The 15,925-nt window shown below is 39.4% G+C and overlaps 1 protein-coding gene across 4 annotated transcripts in view; it reads left to right on the top strand.

Moving 5' to 3' along the window:
• Positions 1–10,847, top strand: part of rab6a (RAB6A, member RAS oncogene family) — a 79,081-nt gene extending 68,234 nt beyond the window's left edge. For 2 of the 4 annotated variants that reach the window (XM_033023183.1, XM_033023182.1), the window contains exons 6-8: positions 2,640–2,733; positions 8,297–8,363; positions 8,692–10,847. In XM_033023183.1, the coding sequence (XP_032879074.1) occupies positions 2,640–2,733; positions 8,297–8,363; positions 8,692–8,756 (226 nt within the window). In that variant the 3' untranslated portion in view covers positions 8,757–10,847. Of the gene's footprint in view, positions 1–2,108; positions 2,203–2,639; positions 2,734–8,296; positions 8,364–8,691 lie in introns of all 4 variants that reach the window. The other 2 variants (XM_033023181.1, XM_033023180.1) reach the window with 1 other exon arrangement.
• The last annotated feature ends 5,078 nt before the right edge of the window (positions 10,848–15,925 follow it).

Below are 15,925 nucleotides of genomic sequence, written 5' to 3'. Positions count from 1 at the left end.
TCGAACCGTGTAATACCTTTAAAGCCCTTCTCTGAGCGTAACCAAACCGCCAAGGGTTCTATCGCGACAGCAAACAGAAGTGGTGATAACGGGCAACCCTGTCTGGTACCTCTCCGAAGGGGGAAGTGGGGCGACAGTGTGTCGTTTGTTTGTACTGAGGCCACCGGGGACGAGTATAATAGACTGACCCAATGAATGAAACTATTGCCGAGGCCAAACCTGTCCATCGCCTCGTATAGGTACTTCCACTCGACCCTGTCGAAAGCTTTTTCGGCGTCGAGGGAGACGCCTATCTCCGGGGTCTCACTACTTGGTGAATGGATGATGTTAAGGAGACGCCTAGTATTGTGGGAGGACTGTCGGCCTGGCATAAACCCCGTTTGATCTAATGAGATAATAAAGGGCATCACTTGTTGAAGACGGAGCGCAAGAACTTTAGAGAGGATTTTGAGGTCCACATTCAAGAGTGAAATTGGTCTATAGCTACTACAAAGCAGAGGATCTTTCTCCTTTTTTAGAATTAGGGAGATAGTAGCCAACGACAAGGTGGGCGGTAGGCGACGATGTAAAAACGCCTCATTGTACATATCTCTCAGGACTGGTGCGAGGAGAGCAGAGAAAGCTTTGTAATATTCTACAGTGAAGGAGATACATTCTTGCCAAAGAGGGAGTACAGAGAAGGTTCACCAGACTGATTCCTGGGATGTCAGGACTTTCATACGGAGAAAGACTGGATAGACCCGGCTTATACTCGCTAGAATTTAGAAGATTGAGGGGGGATCTTATAGAAACTTACAAAATTGTTATGGGGTTGGACAGGCTAGATGCAGGAAGATTGTTCCCGATGTTGGGGAAGTCCAGAACAAGGGGTCACAGTTTAAGGATAAAGGGGAAATCTTTTAGGACTGAGATGAGGAAAAAAATGTTCACACAGAGAGTGGTGAATCTCTGGAATTCTCTGCCACAGAAGGTAGTTGAGGCCAGTTCATTGGCTATATTTAAGAGGGAGTTAGATGTGGCCCTTGTGGCTAAAGGGATCAGGGGGTATGGAGAGAAGGCAGGTACAGGATACTGAGTTGGATGATCAGCCATGATCATATTGAATGGCTCGAAGGGCCGAATAGCCTACTCCTGCACCTATTTTCTATGTTTCTATGTTTAAATCGTCTGTCATGCCTCCCTTCACCCTGCAATGTTTCAGAGAAATATTGAAGTTTGTTCAACCCCTCATTTCGTCGATGAGCTTTCACTCGCCTGAAGTATTAACCTTGTTTTTCTATCCAGTGTGCCTGATCTGCTTAATATTTCCTGCATTTTCTGTCTTTCATAGAAAATATTAGAAAAAAATTGTGACCTAGTTTAAAAACAGATTTTTATCAATGAGTAAAATAATTTGTCAACACATTGAGTGTTCTTGAATCACTAGTCTTATCTCCTTCATTAGGGACTCTGTGTTCAGGTCCTATGATCGGGGAATAGAAAAATAAAAATGTCGGAAACACTCAGTAGTTTAGCAGTATTTGTGGAAAGTGAAATAGATTTAACAATCCTGGCCCCTCCCTATCAGGCGGATTTCCTTTGTCTATCCATTTCTCCTTAATCTGCTCTGCAAATTGAAACTAATCTGCTTTTCCAGCTCCATTGAAGGATCTTCGGCCTGAAAAGCTAATTCAGTTTCTCTTTGTGCAATGCTGCTGGACCTGCTAAATGTTTACATACATTGTTTTCTGCTTAAAATGTGGATTTTTAGCATCTGATGGCTTTGAATTGTCCTTTACTGTAAGGGGGAATTTTATTTTTGAGGATAATTTTTTACTTGCCAAACATTTATGTTCTCACCAATGTGAAAGGACAGCTGAAACTAATACCAAATTCCTGCGTATCTAAATTCAGATTGCTGCTAAATGCAGCTTTCCTGACTGCTCATTTAATTTGAAAAAGTTGCCTCATGAACAAAAGTGATCAATAATACTTGGAAGAGCATTTTCTGATACATTGATTTTGGATGCCAGTAGTCAACTGCAAGTTTCTACTTCCTGAAGTTCAACTTCCCTAATGTTCCTGCATACTTTACAATTTATTGTCAACCATTATTTTATCTGCTGCAGGCAAGTTGCAATCGAGGAAGGAGAAAGGAAAGCCAAAGAACTGAATGTAATGTTTATTGAAACTAGTGCTAAAGCAGGCTACAATGTAAAACAGGTAAGTGAGAAATAGGGATATACTGCAGGATTTGCTTGCTTCTGTGGCGACAGTGGAAAACCAAAATGTTTATTTAATATTGGTATCAGTGGGATGTTACGGTCAAGTTTTATGCATGACCTGACTGAGTTTTATGCAACGTGATTAAATTGGCATCTAGGAAGACTCATCTCTGATTTCCTGGCTGTGACAACTGTGACAACTGCACAAGATCAGCTTTTGCTAAAAGCACCTGATAACTTAATTTTAGACTTAAGATCCAATATCATATTTACTAAAAAATGGGCATTTTACCTCTTTACTGCAGGGTAGCTTTTGTGAATTGACATTTTGATCTTTTCCTCCTGTATGTAGCCCAGAAACAAGCAAAAATTGCAGTTCAAATATATATGTGCTTAGTTTTAAAGTTTCTGTTCTGTGTCTTGCTATCTGTCCAGGCAAATAACTACCGAAGAAGGTGAACAGAGAGCCAAAGACCTGAATGTTCTGTTTATTGACACCAGTGCAAAGATAGGCTACAATGTCAAGCAGGTAGAGCTTGGTGTATCCATGGCGTGGCATTTGTAATGGTGTTTAGTTATCCTGCCTTCTTGCTAGATAATTGATTGCATGCTTCTGTTATGAAGAAATAAAAACATTGTACCTATTCGGCTGCATTCAAGTCCAAAAATAGTTCCAACTGATGAGACAGTTGTGCACTTTTTGGAAAAATACTTGAATTTTAGCAGCTTACATAATAATTTACTGAGATTGCTGTTAAATTGGTTGCCATAAAATATTAATTTCTGCATTTTGGCCCCAAACACTTGTCGTTTCAGAATTTTCTCTTTGGTAAAAACTTCAAATGTTAATCAGCCATTTATTTTGCTGCATATTTTCAGTAAATTACAATTTCTTTCAGACACTGGTGGAAGCACGTTTCAGGGCTTCTGCTTCTCTCTTGTAATTGTTTGCCTTTACAGATTTGAACCAATCAAGCCTGATGCTGGTGGCAATTTCACTTTTGCTTTGTGGGGCTTGGAATATAACCACTTCTTCAAAAGATTAATTGTGGAATATATTTTAAATTGCACTTTATTTTGCATGATAGATAATTTACAGGTTTATTTAATGCCAGTTTCTAAGATGTTTTTCTTTTTTCCAGACCATAAAAAAATTGCTTTTAAAATCTATTTCTAGTACAGAGTTCTCAGCAATGGCTTCTTGCATTAAAATGTGTAGCCTTTTCACTTTTGACGTCGTTTGTGAAAATGCGTAAAGCATTTTGAGCACATTGGAGTTCCAGAGTTGCTTCTTGATCTAATCTAGCCCTTGCTTTCCCTCTCTCTCTCTCTATCCCCTTCCCCTTCAAAATTCACCCACCAGTCCTACTGTCTCTGACTACATCCTATCTCTGTCCCGCCCACTCCCCTGACATCAGTCTGAGGAAAGATCTCTACCCGAAACGTCACTCATTCCTTCTCTCCAGAGATGCTGCCAGTCCTGCTGAGTTACTCCAGCATTTTGTGTCTATCTTGTCAATATCTTTGCAGTATTAGATGGTGCTCATTATTGCTGTAACCTTTCATACTGGGTTTTTATAACATGATCAGGGTTTAATGACTCGTTGTAGATCAATTCAAAATGGACATGAAGTTTTTTTTACTGATCTTGAAGATTCTTACCTGAAAATAGGGATATTACAGAGTTCATATAGCCATGGGGAGAAAAAGGGAGATATGCGACTGCAGTTGCTGGAATGTTGAGTAATGAAACAAAGTGCGTGGAATTCGGCAGGTAAGGCAGCATTTGTGAATGGAAATGGACAGAAGACGTTCAGGTCGGGACTTTTCATCAGCCTCTGAAGGATCCTGACCCAAAATGTCGACTATCCACCTTCCGCCACAGATGCTGCCTGATCTGCTGAGTTTGTAGTTTTTCTAAAGAAAATGTGTCGCAAAATCAGTAAAAAGCTTAAACAAGATCATCAGTTCTGATTTTGTTTTTGTACGACTCCAGTGACTGCTGTTGGTAATGTGGATCAAATGCTTCCATCACCTAAAAAATTGTAAGATTTAGGATTTGCGTTAAATATTGATAGCTCGAAGCATTTTTTATGATACTAACCAGAGCAAATAGATGCAGAATTACATAAATTAGCAGCGAGGTTGAGTGTATGCTCTTCCCATAGTATCCTCCTTCATGTAGAATGGAGTGCGGGTTTATAAGAGGCAGAGATTTATTAGAGTGGACATAAATGAAACTCAAACTAGTTTAAAATGCACTTTGTTTGCTCAAAAGATTTTGACTTCCAGTTTAGTTTATTGTCCCGTGTTTAGAGGTACAGTGAAAAGCTTTTGTTGCATACTAACCAGTCGGCTGGTTACTAACTTCGCTGGCAAGGTTAGTATTTTAAACCTGTCCCCAATTGCTCTAAACTTGATGTTAATTTATCTCTTTAGATAGTCTTCCACAGCTGGTGATATTTATAGCGTTGTTTTGAGTTAGGATGATATGTATTTTTGAGGGGGAACAGTTCTTGTCATTCAGGATTTTAAGGAAGAGGCCTTGGAGAATTTCTGCAGTACATTTTGTTGATATTTCTCCCATCCAGGGTATACTGGTGATAGAGGGAGTGACCGTCTAGGTTTATGTGAAGATTTGGCATTTAACTGGTTTGGCGCCAAATGTTTCAGACTGAATCGTGCCAATGCTGGTTACCCTCGTGCGCAGGGCAGCAAGCATGTTTACATGTCTGGAAATTGTGGCAAGCACCACAATATCTGTATTCTGCTGCTCTCCTCCATCCATTAGATGCATTAACACAATTCCGTCTTCTGCCTATGCAGGAAATTCATTTTGGCGTTCATATTTTAGCAAGATTTCGTCCAATGTTCATATTTCAATTCCTGCATTAAATGTGCTAAGACCCTATCTATTCCACTTTTGAACTTGCTTTGCCAAATTTTTTTTGATCAATTTGAAGCCATAAAGTTATTACATTTCTGTTCATTTTAAGAAAACGACCATTTACGCACACTGTGCTGATGTTCGACATTATCAAGCATTTTTTTTAATCATCTGTTGGAAATGGAAATTATACAATTTTTTCAATGCTAAATTGGGTTTTAATGCATCTATTATAGATGTCCTTAACCAAGGCCATAAGGAAGATGTTGCCAGAATTCAAGGGATAGAGTTAGAGATAAAGGCAGGCTTAGGCTAGAACATCATTCCATGGAATATAGGAGAGTAAGCGACAACCTTGCAGAGATGTACAAGATCTTGAGGGGCACAGATAGAGTAAATGCAGTCTTTTTCTCCAACGTTTGGGTAATCAAGAACTAGAAGCCATTGGTTTTAAGGTGAGAGGGGAAAGATTCAATAGGGACCTCCAGGGAAACGTTTTCACACTGTGGAATGAGCTGTCAGAGAAAACGATTGAGACGGGTACATGTAAAAGACAATTGGTCAGGTATATGGATAGGATGTTTAGAAGGATAGAAGGATAAGGGCATATTGGTTGGCATGGGTGAGTTGCTCCGAAGAACCCATTTCCATGTATATGACTCTGACTAACAAAACATTCAAAGGGGAGGGTAGATAAAAATGCTGGAGAAACTCAGCGGGTGAAGCCGCATCTATGGAACGAATGAATAGGTGACGTTTCGGGTTGACACCCTTCTTCAGACTGATGTGGGGGTGGGTGGGGCGGGAAGAAAAAAGGAAGAGGTGGAGACAGCGGGCTGTGGGAGAGTTGGGAAGGGGAGGGGAAGGAGGGAGACAGCAAGGACTACCTGAAATTGGAGAAGTCAATGTTCATACTGCTGGGGTGTAAACTGCCCAAGTGAAATATGAGGTGCTGCTCCTCCAATTTGTGGTGGGACTCACTCTGGCCATGGAGGAGGCCCAGGACAGAAATGTCGGATTCGGAATGGGAGGGGAAGTTGAAGTGCTGAGCCACTGGGAGATCAGGTTGATGGCTAATACAAACTGAGTGGAGATATTGAGCGAAGCGATCGCCAAGCCTGCGCTTGGTCTCACCGATGTAGTTGGCACCTAGAACAGCGGATGCAATAGATGAGGTTGGAGGAGGTGCAGGTGAACCTCTGCCTCACCTGGAAAGACTGCTTGGGTTCTTGGAAGGTCGAGTGGGGAGGTAAAGCAACAAGTGCAGCATTTCCTGCGGTTGCAAGGGAAAGTACTAGGGGAAAGGGTGGTTTGGGTGGGAAGGGACAAATTGACATGGGAGGGAGGGAGTAGTCTCTGCGGAAAGCCAAAAGGGGAGGAGATGGGAAGATGTGGCCAGTGGTGGGATCCCGTTGGAGGTGGCGAAAATGTCGGAGGATTATCTGTTGTATGTGACGGTTGGTAGGGTGGAAGCTGAGGAGAAGGGAGACTCTGTCCTTGTTACGAGTGGGGGGGGATGGGGAGTGAGGGCAGAGCTACGGGATGTAGAGGAGACCTTGGTGAGAGCCTCATCTATAGTCGATGAGGGGAACTCCCGTTCCCTAAAGAATGAGCCCTGGTTCAAAGGGGAGGGTGTGATTATTTGGAATAACATGATATTCATAAAATTTTCATGACCTAATGCACCATGGTAGGCATATTGTGACTACTTATCCTCAATATTTAGGACAATATAGTCTACTCCTATATTTTTTAATAATATTCAAATAGAAAGTGTAACACATGCTGAATGCCAGCAGTGACAAATAAATATTTAGTGATGGTAATAATGACAAAATCTTTTCCTCGATTAATACTCTGACTCAGTATGCATGTCGAAGTAGTCTGTTAAATATAGCTGCTTTCTTCAATTTGCATTTCAAATATGCTGGTGATGAATACTTTTGCATTTAACAGTTTAACAGAAGTCAGCAGTCTATTAACACTCATCTTTTACTGTATTAGCAAGGAACTCCTGTTTTTTTTAGTTATCTGTTTTTCGTAATCAAGAACATTCAAGTTTCCTCCTCTTGGAATCACTTTGGTGATTTTTACAGATAAAGCTGACTATTCAGTCTTGTGTGAGTAGTGTTAAAGGGTCAAGCGGTTAGCAATTGAAGAATGGGAAGCAAAGGTGACATCAACTGCTCTGTGCAGTTAGTATCATCTAATGATTTGCTCAGGTGCCAGAGTAAAAGATGGTGCCTCTTGGATAGACATTGGATCCTGTCTACTATAACCCTCCATCCTCTATTAGCCAGCCAATTAGCAAGCAAATTTCAACATGAGGTTTTATTTTCTATAATAATATTTTGTAGCATCGACAATGTTATTCCATCAACTTTGATCCAATTTTATGGTCTGCTTAGTACTAAAAATAATTGAGTAGGCCAACTTGCTAATCTCACTAAACTGGGTTGATGTGCTTGCAGCTGTTCACTTCTCTTTGGCTTTCTAAATCAATTAGTAGTTCAATCTTATCTCAAAAAGGACAAACCCTTCTTTCCTAAGTGACCGGCTACCATTTTTTTAAGGCGTATCTTCAATAATTGCCTACAGTACTTAGTCCAAAAGGGCTATTTCTTATATATACCCTCCCATGGTGATGGAGTTGGGCTTTTTGCAAAATTCCTGTCAGCTGTGGTATTCTATAAATGGATCTATTAGTTATATTACTAAATATTTATGAATTCTTAGATCCCCAATAATTTGCTCATTTATTTTCCTCTGGGTCTTCAAAACCTGTTGATAATTGCAAATTTGACGTGTGAATTCAAAATTGCCCGAGGGTTGTGCATATTTTCTATGGCATTTGCAAAGGGAAGTAGCAATATTTTCCAAAAAGTATATCACACTGGACATTTTGTTGGGATCGACAACATAAGACTGCAGTTATCTGCACCTTTTAAAGAAATTTGAATGGAAGATGTAGCATTAAAACTGCAGAAAACTGTCCTACTTCCTTCATTGTGGCTGGCTGAACTCTGGGGATTTAGTTGCTAAAAGATGCAAGGAGGAGCCAAATCAAAGACACTTCGGTGCGATATTTTTCCCAAGATTCTTATTTGTTTTTAAGAATCCCGTTGCACCGCTCCATCTTTAGTCATTTTAGCTACAATGCTTTGCAAAATCAAAAGTTTTTATTTTTGTGTATTTCTTACCTTAGCTTTTCCGGCGTGTAGCTGCTGCCTTGCCTGGAATGGAAAGCACACAGGATAAAAGCAGGGAAGACAGTATCCTTTTGGCATGCACAAGTGTAAACATTGTTTTTAAATTGTTGGGAACCATTGTGTCACTGCATGTGTAGTTTAAACCAGAAATCCCAAATTTACTGTCCGTTTCAGATTACATAATAAAAGATTACCTGAATCGTGTGACACTCTATAAAATGCACTGAAATCTTGCAATCTGAGAAGATTTCAATGCCTCACCAAACTCTGATTACCACCTACCGAACTATTAAATGTAGCATTCGCATATGTCCGTGATCAGGCACTTTAAAAAATAAAAATGGCTTTAAAATGTATGACAAGATTTTGCCTTAACACAGTCGACTTTCAGTGATCGATATAAAACTGGAAAAGACCCAAGAACAACCAGTCAGTGAGGGAGGATGCTCCTGCTAATAATGGTTCTATAGCCTACTGCTTATTTGTCATTGCCATCCACCACAGTGTGAATATTGGCTAGTAATCTTACCCTGTTGGTAAAGTATTGCAATTCATCATTGCTGGCTGTCTTGTAATTGATCTATTAGCTTCACAAGTACAAAATGTGGAGAAAATGTCAGTGTCTTCATTGGAAACAGATACAAAAAAAATGTAATTGCCAAAATTCAACTTGCATCAGTTTACTTTTAATTGGAAGACACATTTTGTTCTTTGCATTGTATAATATTGCACTTTTAATGATGGAACTCTGTAGCTGTTTAGTGTAAAGGACAGTTTATGCAGATAACATCTGAATGCTAAGTGGCTTTATGACAGTGACTATATTATCCGAACAATGAGACACCAGTGAATTGGACCTTTTTAATTACTTCCAAATGATAAGTTTCTCAACTGAATCGTTAAGTAAATTTCAAGTGTGCAAAGAGAACAAAAAAATACAGCAAACATTGCTTGTAGTCTTACTGAAGCCTGTTAGTATTTAAACCCCCCAAATCATCATGTATATGAATTAATTTTCCCCATTTTTCTTCACCATCTGAGCCCAACGTATATATTTTTCCTAAATTTACCTGTGAATTAAGATGGTGATAGCTTCTCAGATACGAATTTTCAAATAATGATGCATAATTTCCTGTTAAAGGAGTTGCATTTGAAAGGCTGGAAAATAATTGAAAGTTCTCTTTACTCACTTGCACATTTCAAAACTAGAATGTCTTCTAGCATACAGAGATCTATTTCAATTGTGCATCTGAAGGAAGGAGAGCATTCACATGCAGAACTTGTAAAATTATGCATCTTTTATTCGTTTTTGTTACAGGGCTTCCATATTGTTTAGGGTTTTGTAGCTCTCCATAGTTTGATTAACCTATCTGGAATGATATGATTTAGCATTTTAATTTAAGAACACATTGTTTCTTTCCCCTCTAATTTATTTCTGTGCTCCAGATTTTTTTTTAAGTCTTAGATAAGTGTAACCAAATTAATGATATTTGTCATAAACGATTTTTCTGCATAGAACACTATAGCTTTATCTTATGAATTTCATTCCAATCCAAACATCAAAGCATGTTTAGACTAACTGGTTGGGGGGAGGGGGGGGGGAGGGTTGGAGAAACTGTTTCTAGTTAATGCTGTACACCACTTTTACTATTTTTATTGGAGAAAGTAAAATCATATGACACTGTCGTGCCCTCCATTTAGGATTTTTTGCATCCTTTAAGTGCCTACACCTCATGCGTTGTTAAAGTAGGGCTGCAGGTATAGTTGGTCTCACTTGTTGCTATGATTCATAATTCTGCCTTACTTTTGGTGTGGCATGTACAGGCACGGAGATTCCCTGGTCTCTACAAAACGTGACCAGCATATCAAACTTTGAAACATTGCCTGGAAATGGCTACTTTTCCCCCTGGATGCCAGAGCTGTAATGTATTGCAGATTTTTTTTGCTTATCCATTTAGATAACTACTAAGTTCTTCATTTTGCTACTGAAAATATTGTAAGACGGTGTGGCTTGGGTTCTTTCTATATGTTCCCATTTGTGATCCACATTTTTTCTTGAGAGTACAAGGAAATAACACTAAATGGATTGCCCATGCATTTTTCCTCCTCTGTATTTAAACAATTATTAAAGCTCAACTGGGGAAGTTATCAGGCCAAACAAGAGCATGCTGATTTTTATCAGAACTTCTTTATACACTGACAAAACTAACAAGCTTGTGGACAATTTTTTTGGAGAGCGGCATTTTTCTTTTACGTACGAATGAAGATTATTTCACAAGCTGAGCTCTCAAGGCTTCTGTGGTGCAGTAGTGTGCAGTTTCAATAGTACTGGTTTTTGAACAGAATATGGCTTACTTGGCTTGACTGTTGTACCCATGCAACTGTATATTCATTACTACTTTTGCGTATGTCTTGTTACTATGATAACCCGAAGTTAAAAAAAGGAAAATTTTGTCCTAGAATATCACTAGTACCTCAGCTCTGTTTGATAATGTAAAATAAAAAACCCAAAGCCTGAACAAAATAAACACCTGCCTATTCAAAATATTTAATTGGTGTGTGTTTTCTCATCTATTTCTTCGATTTTAAACTGGATATTAAAGCTACCACATTCACGATATAAATGTGATTTGTGTTTTTGTCTTACTCCGTAGTAGCGATGTACATCCGAGGGTGAGTTTTGGAACAAAGCCAATGAGATAACCATGCTGAGAAATTAGCATTGAGTTTAAATAGGCCTGAGTGAAATGTTTTATATCCTTTGCTACATATATTCAGCGCAGAAATATTGACTAACTTCCACTTAATGTGGAAGTTAATGACTGATTTATATTTTGGTGCAGTTGTGTAAACCACGTATGCCCATTTGTGCCTTCTATGGCTGTTTTCACCTAATTATAGTTTCAACAATTTCTAGCCCCATCTTGTCGATTTTATTGCCGATTTAGCATTCTAATAAGTCCAATTGATTCTTTATGTACACTTTTTGGTCGCTGTTGTTCTACGCTATTTAGGTTCTTTATGTGAACTTTTAAAAGAATCTGCTTTATTCCTGAACTAAGCATGTCTCCCTCTTGTATTCAATGATTCTCTTGTTCTGAATGTATCTACTAAAATATAAAGTAATTTAGTTTAGAGATGCAGAACGGAAACAGGCCCTTCGGCCCACCGGGTCTGCGCCGACCAGTGATTCCCGCACATTAACATTATCCTACACCCACTAGAGACAATTTTTACATTCACCAAGCCAATTAACCTACAAACCTGTACGTCTTTGGAATGTGGGAGGAACCTGAAGATCTCTGAGAAAACCATGCAGGTCACGGGGAGAACGTACAAACTCCGTACAGACAGCACCCGTAATCGGGATCGAACATGGGTCTCCGACGCTGCATTAGCTGTAAGGCAGCAGCTCTACCGCTGCGCCACTGTGACTTCTCTCTAGCCTATCTATTTATTTTGTAGAAAGCAAAAGTGTAAGATTGGATGACTTGTTAATGGCCTTTTTTAAATGTGTATTTGATGAAGTGGCACAATATTCAGGTGTAGGTGTGGTATTCATTCCTTTTACAGAGGATTACTTTGCTATGAAATAAAACTTGAGTTGAATAGCTTGTTCACTGTTACCGTTAGGAATCATGGAGCCATTTGCAGTAATTGCAATATCTTCAACATTAGCAAAAGAAAACTGTGACCAATGTCCTAATAACTAACTGTACTGTGTTTCAGGTGAAGACAGAGGTAAGAATTGAATATATCATGTATTTGTCTTGCATACCATCCATGCAAATCATTCATATAATGATTGCAATCAAACAATGCAGAATGTAATGTTACAGCTGCAGAAAAAGTGCAAATAAAAGTGCAATTGCCGCATAAGGAAGATTGGGGGATTGTGAATATATCCTTGGCTCATAATAGGTCTGTTCAAGACTCTGGTAACAGCAGGGAAGGAGTTATGTTTGATTCGGGTGGTATACGCTATCAAGCACTTGTACTTTCTGCCAGATGGGAGAGAGAATGACGGGGGTGTGTGGTGTTTGATTATTTTGGCTGTTTTCCTGAGGAAACGTGGTGTCAATGGTGGGGTGGGGAGAGGCTGGTTTCTGTGATGGTCTGTACTGCATACACAATGCAATTTCTTGTGGTCTTGGGCAGACCAGTTGCCAAAGCAAACTATGATGTATCCAGATAGGAGGCTTTCTATAGTAGAAATTGATGTCATTTAAAAAATGCTGGATTTCTTTAGTCTTCTGAGTAAATAGTGCTGTGCTTCCTTGGCTGTAGCTCCAAGGACGAACTGTTGGTGATGTTTCCGCTAGGAGCTTGAAACTGTCGACATCAGCACATCAGCTACTTTGTAGACTGGGGCATTTACTCCACCCTGCTTTCTGAAGTCATGTTACGTGTGGAAAGGAGATCTGTAGAATCTGTAGCAGGCCAAACAAACCATGTGTGTACTATTCTTAGTTAAACACCCATCTCCTTTTGACATTTGCTCTAGTCTGTACTTCCATTTGGCAAAATCATTGATTTGTATTTTCGGAACTGAGAGAAAAATATTAATACCAGCTCAGAGTGCATTCATGACAGATTCTCAACCAGTAATCGTTCAAAATAGATGATATAAAAACAGTCATTTCTCCTGGAATTTTAGATCCAGTGTAACAGCTTTTCACCATATTTAATTCTGGAGGTAATAGCAGGCTAGATAAACCATGTGATTTGTTTAATAATTAGTCCTTCCAGGTTTCCTATTTTTGTTTTTTTTAAATTGTTATTAACGTTGTCATAGTTGTATACATTTATCAAAACCATTGGGAATAACGCAGCCTAAAGAGAGCCTTGTTAACACTGATGGTTTATCCACCTCCAGAAAAATCGATGTTTACTTTTCACATTTATTTTGAATTATTACTGTTTTGAAGATTTGCTGCAAATGTATTCTCTTTATGTGAGAGAATATTATACCAGTCCCACCCATCGTCAACTCCATGAATTCAACTATAAATCAAGAGTGTCTTATTGTCATATGTACTGAAACAGAACAGTGAAATTCTTACTACTTGCAGCAGCACAACAGGTTTGTAAACACAGTATTATAAATAATATAAAATAATATAAAAAACAAATATAGTGCTAGAAATAAAACAAAGTCCCTAGTGCGACCAGGGGAGTTTGTAGTGTTCAGTAGCCTGATTGTCATTGGGAAGAAGCTGTACCTGATCCTGGACCCAGGAGTTTTCAGACTCCGATACCACCTTCCTGATGGCATGAGGGAAATGAGAGGGTGGCTAGGATAGTGTGGGTCCATGATGATACTGGCTGTCTTTGAGACTGCGCCCCTAGATCCCTTCGATGGTGGGGAGGTCAGTACCTATGATGGACAGGATAGTGTTCACCACTTTTTGAAATCTCCTTATTTCCAGGGCGTTTGAATTGCCGAACCAGGCCGTGATAGACACAGTCAATATGCTCCCTACACCTCTAGACGTTCAGGAGAGTATTTGTCAACATACCAAATCTCCTTAGGCTGTAGATGTGTTGAAGGGCTTTCTTTATGATTGCATCAATATGCTGGATCTAGGACAGATCTTCAGAGATCAGGAGCTTGAAGTTGTTGACTCCACCGACCTATTGAAGAAGACAGAAAACAGACAGATCCTCCGCTTTCTTCTAAAGTTAACAATCAGTTCCTTGGTTTTGCTGACGATGAGAGCAGGGTTGTTCAGCTACAATTCAATTGGATGATCGATCTCCCTCCTATATTCTGACTCATTATCTGTAATTTGTCCAACAACAGTGATGTTGTCAGTGAATTTAAAGATGGAGCTGGAACTGTGGGGTATAGAATGAGTAGAGCAGTGGTCTGGGCATACACCCTGAGGTGTTCGAATAGGAAGAGGAAGTGTTGCCAATTCGTACCGTTTGTACTCTGTTGGTAAGGAAGTCAGGGATCCCATTGCAAAGGCCCATTTCCCCTGAGCTTGGTTACACGTTTGGAGGGGATGATGGTGTTGAATGCTGAGCTGTAGTCTGAACAATATGTATATGTTTTTATTGTCCAAGTGGACCATTGCGGAATGGTGCCAGCACGTACACACCCCCCCCCCCCCCCCATTAATCTATTGTGGCAGTAGGCAAATTGTATTGGGTCCAAGTTCTTGCTGAGGTAGTTAGTTGATTTGTGCCATAACTAACCTCTTGAAGATCATGTTAAAGGAGCAGAATTAGGCCATTTAGCTCATCAGGTCTACTCCTGACTGATCTATCTTTCCATCTCAACCCATTCTCCTGCCTCCTCCCTATAACCCCTGACACTTTATTAATCAAGAATCTGTCGATCTGCACCTTAAAAATATCCAATGACTGCCTCCACAGCTTTCTGTGGCAATGAATTCCACAGATTCACCACCTTCTGACTAAAGAAATTCTTCCTAATTTTTCTAATATGTCCTTTTATTCTGAGACTGGCCTCTGGTCCTAGATTCTTCCACTGATGGAAACATCCTCTCCACATCTACTCTCTCCAGGACTTTCACTGTTCGGTATATTTCAATGAGGTTCCCTGCTCAAAGCACTTCATCACCAAGGATGTTAATGGCACCGATTAGCATCATTGAGGAATGTCACCTTACTCTTGGGCACTGCTGTTATTGATGTCACTGTGACTTCAAGTTCCACTGAGCATTAAAAGCATTGGTTAAAGCAGGAAAGTCTGGTAACAATTGGAATTGTTTCTATTTTGTTTCTAATGTTCACAATTTTAAGATTGAGTTCTGGACATAAATTTATATCCATATTTCTAAACCAGGTGTGACCAACATAACTCTGTTCATTCCCATTTGTTGCTTATTTTACTGACCATGGGATGTGGTTTCTCGAGGCAAGTCAATAGAATGTGGGGATGGCGTAACATTGGATTGCCTTGGTTACAAAAGTACAATGGTGGGTTAGGGGTGGTGGCACTGTTTGCAATCAAGATGGATAAATACACAAATTGGATGGCACGAATGGCTAATTAAATCTCATCTGGTTATTGTCCATTATAGCTTTCCTCCTAATACTCCACCATTGATAAACTTTTCTAAATTTAATCTAAAAATTGATATGTTGAAATGTTTGTTTGTAGCATATAATTGTTAACTTAAAACAAGTATAATTTCAACCTAATTTTAGGTTTTATAATTAAGATCCACTATATCACTTACTGAATTCCTTTTTTGTCTGATTTTTTTCTTCTTTTTTTTTCTATTTGAGAAAGAAAGTTAAGGTGACCTTATCAATGCCCTTTAAAATGAGTTGATCAGCTGATATGGAGTGAATCCACAAGGAATTTTAAACTAGCTTCTTGACCTAAACAATGACATATGAACAAGGGGTCACAGTTTAAGGATAAGGGGTAAATCTTTTAGGACCAAGATGACGAAAACATTTTTCACACAGAGTGGTGAATCTCTGGAATTCTCTGCCACAGAAGGTAGTTGAGGCCAGTTCATTGGTTATATTTAAGAGGGAGTTAGATGTGGCCCTTGTGGCTAAAGGTATAAGGGGGTATGGAGAGAAGGCAGGTACAGGATACCGAGTTGGATGATCAGCCGAAGGGCCGAATGGCCTACTCCTGC

This window comes from Amblyraja radiata, chromosome 6 (assembly GCF_010909765.2).
Source record: "Amblyraja radiata isolate CabotCenter1 chromosome 6, sAmbRad1.1.pri, whole genome shotgun sequence".
NCBI lineage: Eukaryota > Metazoa > Chordata > Chondrichthyes > Rajiformes > Rajidae > Amblyraja > Amblyraja radiata.
The sequence above is the reverse complement of the archived record's forward strand: the minus strand, read 5'-3'. Positions and strand labels throughout refer to the sequence as shown.